The sequence below is a fragment of the Triturus cristatus genome, chromosome 2_1 (assembly GCF_964204655.1).
Source record: "Triturus cristatus chromosome 2_1, aTriCri1.1, whole genome shotgun sequence".
In the NCBI taxonomy this organism is placed as follows: Eukaryota; Metazoa; Chordata; class Amphibia; order Caudata; family Salamandridae; genus Triturus; species Triturus cristatus.
In genome coordinates, this window is record NC_140581.1 from 510,604,270 (window position 1) to 510,612,937 (window position 8,668).

Consider the following 8,668-nt stretch of genomic DNA (forward strand, 5'->3'; position numbering starts at 1 on the left):
TACCCTGCCAACTTATGGCGAACAAAGCAAATGTTCAACACTCCGTCCATCATTTCCAGGGAAGACATGGCTTGGCAGTTCGGGCTGGACTGTTCCCATGAGGCACAGGGTCAGACTGATTTGCATATGGCCATGTCTGAACTGGGGTGGCAGAGTGGGCTAAAGAACAGTGATGGATTAAACCCAGATCAGTTGACTGGGGGTGAGTGCTTGCAATGTTCAACACTCCGTCCATCATTTCCTTTGGTTTTTGCTGTGTGTGTAACTGAGCCAGAAGAAATTGTCTCCTGCTTCGCGGATTATTTCCATGGGGTGTATTCCCCGGTGTCTCCCTGCTCGGAAGAGGATTCCCTTGCCCTGCTCAGTGATATCGCGCTGCCGTCCCTTTCCGGGGAGGACAGGGTGTCGTTGGACGCCGCTCCCACCTCCGACGAGATCGCCCTCGCCATACGCTCGGTCGCTTCCGGCAAGGCCATGGGTCCGAATGGTCTCCCTATCGAGTTGTACAAGTTATGACCGGATACGCTGGCACCCCACCTCCGGGCTATGTTCCTGGCGGCACACTCGGTGGGCTCCCTCCCGCCGGACCAGCGTCTGGCTACAATCGTGGTCATCCACAAGGAGGGGAGACCTCGGGACCGGGTTACATCCTATCGGCCCATTTCGCTGCTGAATGCGGAGCCCAAGATTCTCGCTAAGGTACTGGCCAATCGGCTGGTCGGCGTGGTGGGCGATTTGGTTCATCAGGACCAGTCTGGCTTTATTCCTCATCGCAACACAGCCCTTAATCTGCGGCGTTTGCACGGTGTGCTCGCACGTGCCCCGTTCATACGGGAGCCGGCCATTTTGGCGTCCTTAGACGCCACCATGGCGTTTGACACGCTTGAATGGCCATATATCTGGGCGATGCTTGCGAAGTTTGGATTTGGCCCAGGGTTCATCAGTTGGGTCAAATTGCTATATTCGGGCCCATTGGCGCAGGTGGTGGTGAACGGAAGAGTATCGGCTCCGTTTGAGCTGGGCCGGGGCACTCGACAGGGCTGCCCCTTATCGCCGCTCCTCTTTGCACTTGCCTTGGAGCCCCTGGCGGAGTGGCTGCGGTGGGAGCCTTCCATCCGTGGTCTCCGCTGGACCCCCGAGTATGAGGACCGCGTATCCCTATACGCTGATGACATCCTCTTGTACCTAGCTTCCCCACGTAAATCACTCATAGTACTGGTTGATGTTCTGCATTCATTCGGTCGTAACTCCGGTCTGGTCATCAACTGGGCTAAATCGTGTGTGTATGTTCTCTCTGGGGAGGCTCCTATCCTCCCGCGGGGCTGTCCGATCCAGGTCGCCCCGCAGGGATTTAGGTACCTGGGTGTCTTCATTACTCTGGACCCGGAGGCTCGGTATGATCGGAACTTGCTTCCCCCCCTCCAGCGTCTGAAAGAGGATGTCGCGCGCTGGCGGCGTTTGCCGCTTTCGCCGCTCGGCCGGGCGGCATTGTTTAAAATGATGTCGTTGCCGCGTTTCCTATACGCGTTGCAGAACACGATGGACCTCGTCCCAGCGCGCTACTTCCGCGAAGTGGAGAGTTTGCAGCGCCGCCTGTTCTGGGACGGGAGGCCACGTATTGCCCTGGCTAAGCTGACGCTCCCCTGGTATGATGGGGGGATTGCCCTCCCGGATATTAAACGGTATTATTGGGCCTCCCAGCTAGCTGCAATTAATCAGGGCCTATATGGGCCAGCCTTAAACCCGGCGTTTGAAATGGATAGGATGCTACTTCCAGGTGGTGACTATAATCGAGCGCTCTACTCTAGCGCACCCGACGCTCGCCTAACGGGCCCCACGCGTGTCATGGTGCGAGTGTGGCACGCGGCCAATGCTGCAATGGGGTGGAAGGACCGTTTGACCCGGGCGTCACCACTATACGCATCTGAGCGGTTGGGCTCCTTGTGGACCTCGAAGGGCTTTGAGAAGTGGGATTTAATAGGCATCAGCAAAGTGGGGGATCTCTGGACGAGGGGAGGATTTAAAACGTTCGAGATGCTGCAGACGGAATTTCAGTTGCAGGGCAGCGAGTACTTTTGGTACTTGCAGGTCCAGCATGCGCTGGGCTCCGTCTTTCCGGACGTTGCCTCCATCCCGGAGTGCTCCCCCCTGGAGGATAGAGTGCTGGATGGACACGTCCCTGACAGCACGATCTCACTGATCTACAAAAAACTGATCAACGATCGCTCAGACTTGCTGACTGCCCTTCGTGAGGCTTGGGTAGCCGATGGGCTGGAGCTGGACGACGAGGACTGGATCTCTGCGGTGGCCTCCCCGAAAGAGGTGGCCATACCGGCTCGCCTTCGTTTCGTCCAGCTCAAGATACTCCACAGGGTCTACATGACGGGGCCAAAGCTCCTGCGTATGGGCTATGCTGAGGACGGTTTGTGTAAGCGTGGGTGTGGTGCGCTGGGGACTTTTCTGCATATCCTGTGGGAGTGCCCGGAAGTGGAGGGGTTCTGGCGAGGTGTGCATGAGGTGCTGCGAGTGGTCACGCATGTGGCGCTGTTGCCCGAAGCGAGGAGATGCCTGTTGAATGTGTGGGAGCCTACCGATTACTCGGTGCCGCAGACGTGGTGGGTGACTCTGGGGTATATGGTTGCCAAGCGTGATATTGCCCAGCTGTGGGGATCCCAGAGGCCCCCGACTGTCTCGGCCTGGAAGGAACATATGGATTGGTGCATGTTTCGGGAAAAGGTGGTGTATGTGGCGAGAGGTAAGCCTGCGACATGGGTGAAAGTGTGGGGCCCCTGGAACGCCTACCGCGGGGGAATCTGTGCTCCACCGTTATTGCCCGATCCGTCGCCGGCCCCGTCCCCTTAGCCAACTCATCCCCCCGGTACCTGGGCATTAGGTGTCCCCAACCCTAGTTCTGATCTCTCCCCCCCCCTCTTGAGATTCCTATGGATGGCTAGAATCCCCCCTCTAGGGGAGCACGTGTTGCTATTCCGATTGAGGATTGCCTTGTGGGTTTGTTTGTGTTTGTTGTTCTTTAAATTTAAAATGGAACCGTATAATGGGGTCTGGATAGTGTGGCGCGCAACGATGTTACCTCCTGTAAATGCTCGGCCGCAGCACCATGTGTTTTATAAATGTATATCGTATGCTCCTTTTATTGCTAGCGGCCGGCCGGAAGGTTGTAGGCCCATATTTGTATAAGTTTTTGAGTCTTGTAATAAACGGTTTCAAAAAAAAAAAAAAAGACTGCCAGGAGGAGCATCGGGTGGTAGGAGAAAGACAAGATAAAGAAACCTTCCAGCGCATCACCAAGACTGCCAGGAGGAGCATCGGGTGGTAGGAGAAAAACAAGATAAAGAAACCTTCCAGCGCATCACCAAGGCTGCTATTTGGGGCCTGGTGCGCGGCTGAGAAGCATTGAAAAAGATGGGGTGTGTATAGCAGGATCAAAATAAAGAGCGCAGGCGTCCTATGAAAACCATAACAAGTGATGCAATAAAAAAAGAAAAAATTCCTCCATGACATCAGCAGTGGAAGGCCACACACCATCCGGTAAAAAACACGAGCAAACAACCTGTCTACAGGTGTGGGACTGAGAATAAAGCAGAAAACCACCAATAAAAAGCAGGGAACTGAGATTGACTAGAAAGCGATCTAGCCACTAGCAAGGGCTTACTCTGCGTAGTATTGTATAGAGTAGTGTCTGCTGCAGACAGCTGGAGCTGTCTGTAGTGAGGCCGCAACATGTGTGAGTGCTGCTCGATGTCTGAAGGCTCTTGTGAACGAGCTGCATTTGTGTTGTATTTCCTCTACTCCACTCACTGCCCCTTCTAACACATACTTGGAAACACCTTTCCGCAAACTGTTTTGCATACTTACACGATTGTTTTTTGGTTTTTTTTGCAGGTTGCAAGTTTGACATTGTTTGTGACACATTATCCTCCGGTATGTGAACTGGAAAAGGTGTATCCTCAACATGTCGGAAACTATCACATGGCCTTCCTAGTGACTGAAGATGAAAATCACCAGAGCGGTATGAGCGGTTCCAAAATACTTTTACCATCTGAAATATTTTACGAGCTACTTAAATGTTAATTTGCTGTCCTTACCTTTACAATAATGTCATTCATTACGTATGTCGATAAGTTTTAATATCAGCACTGTTTTAATGATCATGAGATCCCAGGACATGCTCTATCTAGGTCAGGGCTCTCTAACCTTTTCTATAATAAAAGGCAGTCACTGCTTCAGCGCCCCTAGAACCAAGGAAATAGTGTTTCTAATAAGTCTCCCCAACACCTCATGACATATCGCTCAAATATCAGCTCTAAAAATATTTAGGAAATCTATGTTTCACACAACGTCAGTTTATGAATTCTGAAACTGCACACCTTTCATCTCAAATATACGTTTGCCAATTGTTAATCATATATTAATTCAAATAAGGAAAAAACTCGAAAATATTAGGCTGGGCTGCACATCGGAGAGTTACTGTGCAGGTTTCTGGAGGGATGCCAGTAGCTCACGAGGCGCTGGTTGGAGAAGCCTGCTCTAGCCGCTAGCGAGGGCATGGTAAAGGTACCAAATGACGCATGTGTACAGGTTCCAAATTCGCAAAAAACAATGGTTGTGTGTCGCCACATGTTTACATAATGCGTGCACGTTTATGCAGATTACGCAAATAGGTGTGAAAGGTATTCGTTAACAACGGCTGGCCAGTTGGAGTGTGGAGGGAGTGATGGGCCGGCAATGCAAATATACGTGCACACACGTGAAAGCGTGCCAGCAGCAGGCATGCATGTCGGTTCACCAACAAGTGCCCCAGGCTAACTCAGAGTCTGCCTGCAGTGTCCCCAAGAACGTCGAGACTGAGAGATGTTGGTGCAGGTGAAGCATCTTTACCGAGATGCCGCTGCTCTCACCTCCCGCATACGATGAATGAATGGCCCTGCTGGTCAGCGAGAGGGGAAGTGATGGAGGAGTCAGAAGGAAAGGGAAGGGTCACAATCTTTGGCTGGCTGGATATTATTGCTCTCAGTCACACAAAGGGTTACTACAAGCTCCTGCACGAGGGGCCGCAGCCCCACCTTAGACCATTGTCGTGTGTCCCTCTCAGAGCCCTAGACACTGCCAGCAAGCCAGACCCACACTGTCATTAAAGCTGAGGATTTCCTCTCTGTAGTACGTTTCCCGAGGGTGCCTTTTCAACAGATTTGACATGGGGAGGACCAAATCATCATGTATTGCATTATTTCATCATGTGATCTTGGACATGTGATCATGGGCACCCGAACATGCTCGTGACACCCATGCTCTTGTCAAGGTTCGTTTGGTTTTTGTTAGTAGATTTATAATGTGTAATGTGTCACAGTTCACTTTCTGCATCGTAACGCACTGTATTTCTTGGCTAGTGTTTTTTTCCCAGTGAACTAGTGGCATCACTAATTACCTGCAACACATCTCCATACCACAGCCCGTGTTACTAAGAGTCTCCAGGCATTTTTTATTGATAGCCCATTTTCAATATGTGCTACTGACATCACACCCATCACAATTCAAGCACCATATGTCATTGCACATCTGTTCTGCAATCACATCTGCTGACATTACACCAAACGCAAAAAGAACAATTGATGGACAGAATGCAGAACAATGTCATACATTCACCCTAGTACAGAGATCTGGGCCTAAATCATTACAATTACATTACAACTAACAGCATGCCTTCAACGGTGTTAGTGGTCATATCACACTCACGTTGTTCTCTCAGTGCAACCTTAAACATTGATGAATTAAACCCTCACGAAGATCCCTGTCTGCGCATCCACAATGCAACTGTTGACCGTAGGCACCTGCACCACCCACTTCGTGTAGGTGATGTATTATTGCTCAGAGATGCAACAACATCCATGCATCGCAAACACGCATTGGCAAAGCCACTGGGTCTCACCTAGGTGAGGCCTATTGGCGTTGCCAAATATTTAGCCGTGTTTTGCAGCAGCGTGGCTGCTGCTCAGCATGGCAAAATGTTTGTGGTGTTGCGTAGAGTAGACTGGTGTAGAGGAGAGTAGCATAGGGTAACGTAGAGTCTTGTGGCATAGAGTAGAGTGGAGTGGCATAGTAGAGTGATGCAGAGCAAAGTCCAGTGGCCTAGAGTGGAGTGGGGTACAGTGCCATTGAGTGGCATTGTGTGGAGTGGCGTAGAGCCGAGTGGCGCAGAATAGAGTGCATTGCAAAAAGACAAGTAAGAATATATGTACTTGGTCTATTCTTCAGGGAGGACCTAACACCTGGGAACACTCAGGGCAGGGGTGCAGCCCTATCATATCATGCAGGGGACATTCCATCCGAACCTAGGCGCTACACCAGGATGAGTGAGGAGCTGGGATTGCCAAGTATCGGCAAAGGAGAAGTGACTCGTGTGACTAGACTTGCACACTATTCTGAGCTGTTTTCCAATATTGGAAGCCATCAAGGAAGACACACCAAGTAGGTCCGAGTAGGAGTAGTAGACCTGTGGTTAGAAATGTTACACTATCATTTATGATGGCCAGCATGTGATACAAAGAGGCAGGAGAAGGTGGTGAAGATGGTGTGAAAAGAGTGAGGAAGAAGTGGTTTAACTACTGGATGCGTATGTCCTCTGTGATGACTGTCTCCTAGCTGACAGATGTGTGCAAGGTCATGCATATTCAGAATTGTGTGATGTGCAAAGTGTAGTGGTTATAGCGATGTTGAGTGGTAACTCAGGGCCTGATTTAGATCTTGACAGACGGGTTACTCCATTGAAACGGTGACTGATATCCCATCTGCCGAAATATAAATCCCATAGGATATAATGGGATTTTTATTTTGGCGGACGGGATATCGGTCACTTTTGCGACGGAGTAACCCGTTTGCCAAGATCTAAATCAGGCCCTCAGTTTGTACATGATTGCTGGTGTTGCCATTGTCAACAGCCTTTTTCTGTTTAACTGAGTGGCCTGGCCTATTGGAGGGAAGCTTCCGACTCTGGGACAGCAGCATCACGGAATGCCAGTGTGTGAGCTTTGCACTGCCACTGTAGTGGAGTGGTGTTTGTCTCTGGCAAGAGTGGGACTGGCATTGCCCATATACCTATGAACTGCACTGGAGTACTTACAGATGTCTGTAAGGCGCCTATGGAGTTCAATGATTTTGGCATAATGGCCACCTTGCTGTGGTTCTACTCCTGCATTTGGATGTGCATATCCTTCGAGGAAGGGTGAAATATCTGTCTTCTCCTTGATTCCATCCATGCAGGCTATCATGGTGCAGGTATTTAACAGGTTTCCATACTTCAGGGTCACACTGTTCATTGACAAGAGCCTGGAGTTGCCTATGCTGGTAGTCTGTGCATCAGAGTCTGGTACCTTGGCTGCCACTGCTACAAGTAAGCCGTGAGGTCCACGTACACATGGAAATGTTGTAGCCCTCGACAGTGCTTAATTTGAGCTAGTGGTTGCACGACCGCCACTTATTTTTTCATAATCAGCCTTTGACCTAGAACAAAAGTGAGAAATCCAGAAAAGAAGAGAAAGAAGGAGGAAGAGAATGTTGGAAAAACAGTGACAAAAGGAGAATGCATGGATGAAAAAGAACCCGCAAGAGTGAGATAAATGGCACAAAGTCTTTGGTGGCTGAGGATAGAGGTATCAGTTGGAATGAAGGCTAGACAGCCTTAATATTTTGCAATACCAACATTTGGCAGCGCCTACTAAGGGGCTGTTGATAAAAACCTTAGGCTCTGGCGCTCATTCTTTTACAAATTAAACACTGCTGCCGTAGAAACACGCTTCCCAAATCCTGACATTGTTCTGTATCTTTGTCCACATTGTTGGTGCTAGACCGCGCCGAGGACTGACTGATTCTGTGGTTGCAGACGTGTGGGAAAGGGAGGTGTCTGTGATCAAGCAGAGAAGACTGAGGTCGTTGCGCAGGCCAGTTTTGCATATAGGGGGAAGGCATGAAATTTGTTTGAGGTGAAAAAGTAGAGGCTGACTTTCTGCAGTGAAGGCAGTCTGTGGTGTTAAGGCTGTGAAGATACTACACGGCATGAATCGTTCATATAAGGGTGAGTTACATTCGTTTTTTTCCATTTGAATGATGTCCTTGATGTTTACGTTTTTTGTCATGTATGCAAGTATGTAGCAGGGTTGATAGAGCTGAACCTAGCTACAAACCAACAGCACGTTACGGACCATAATAAGGAAGAGTTCAGATGATGGAATAACGCAGGCAGTGCAGTCAGGACAGACGGTGCCTGCCTACATTGCACATGTAGAGGGGCGACTGTGTAAGTGCGACTAGACGTTCCTCTAAAGCATCAGAGGTGTAACTGAATCCTTTGTGGGAGTGCCTCGAAGCCATGTTGCTCATGGTGCACCGTCATATGTTACTCATGACCATGCTTTGTGCTGCAGATGTTGTCTTTGTGGCCATTGCAGATGCTGGTAATGTTGCATGGGTGTCACTGTTCAAGGAGCATGTATCTAGTTCATAATAGTGAGTGGATGGTGTTGCTTCTGTTCTTTGTTTTGGGTTTGTGGTGGTCTCGGGCTTGTGTAATGCTGGAGAGGAAGGGCAAATGTGAGGAACTTGAGTCACCGGCAAGTATTTTTGTTGATTAAGACCTAGTGTATGGGCTCTATGT

General features: G+C 49.8%; 1 protein-coding gene across 3 annotated transcripts in view; it reads left to right on the top strand.

The window, feature by feature from the left end:
• The window catches only part of MSH3 (mutS homolog 3), a 2,607,526-nt gene that overhangs the window by 2,512,348 nt on the left and 86,510 nt on the right, over positions 1-8,668 (top strand). For all 3 annotated transcript variants that reach the window (XM_085632401.1, XM_085632403.1, XM_085632402.1), the window contains one exon: positions 3,904-4,030. In XM_085632401.1, the coding sequence (XP_085488527.1) occupies positions 3,904-4,030 (127 nt within the window). The remainder of the gene's footprint in view (positions 1-3,903; positions 4,031-8,668) is intronic.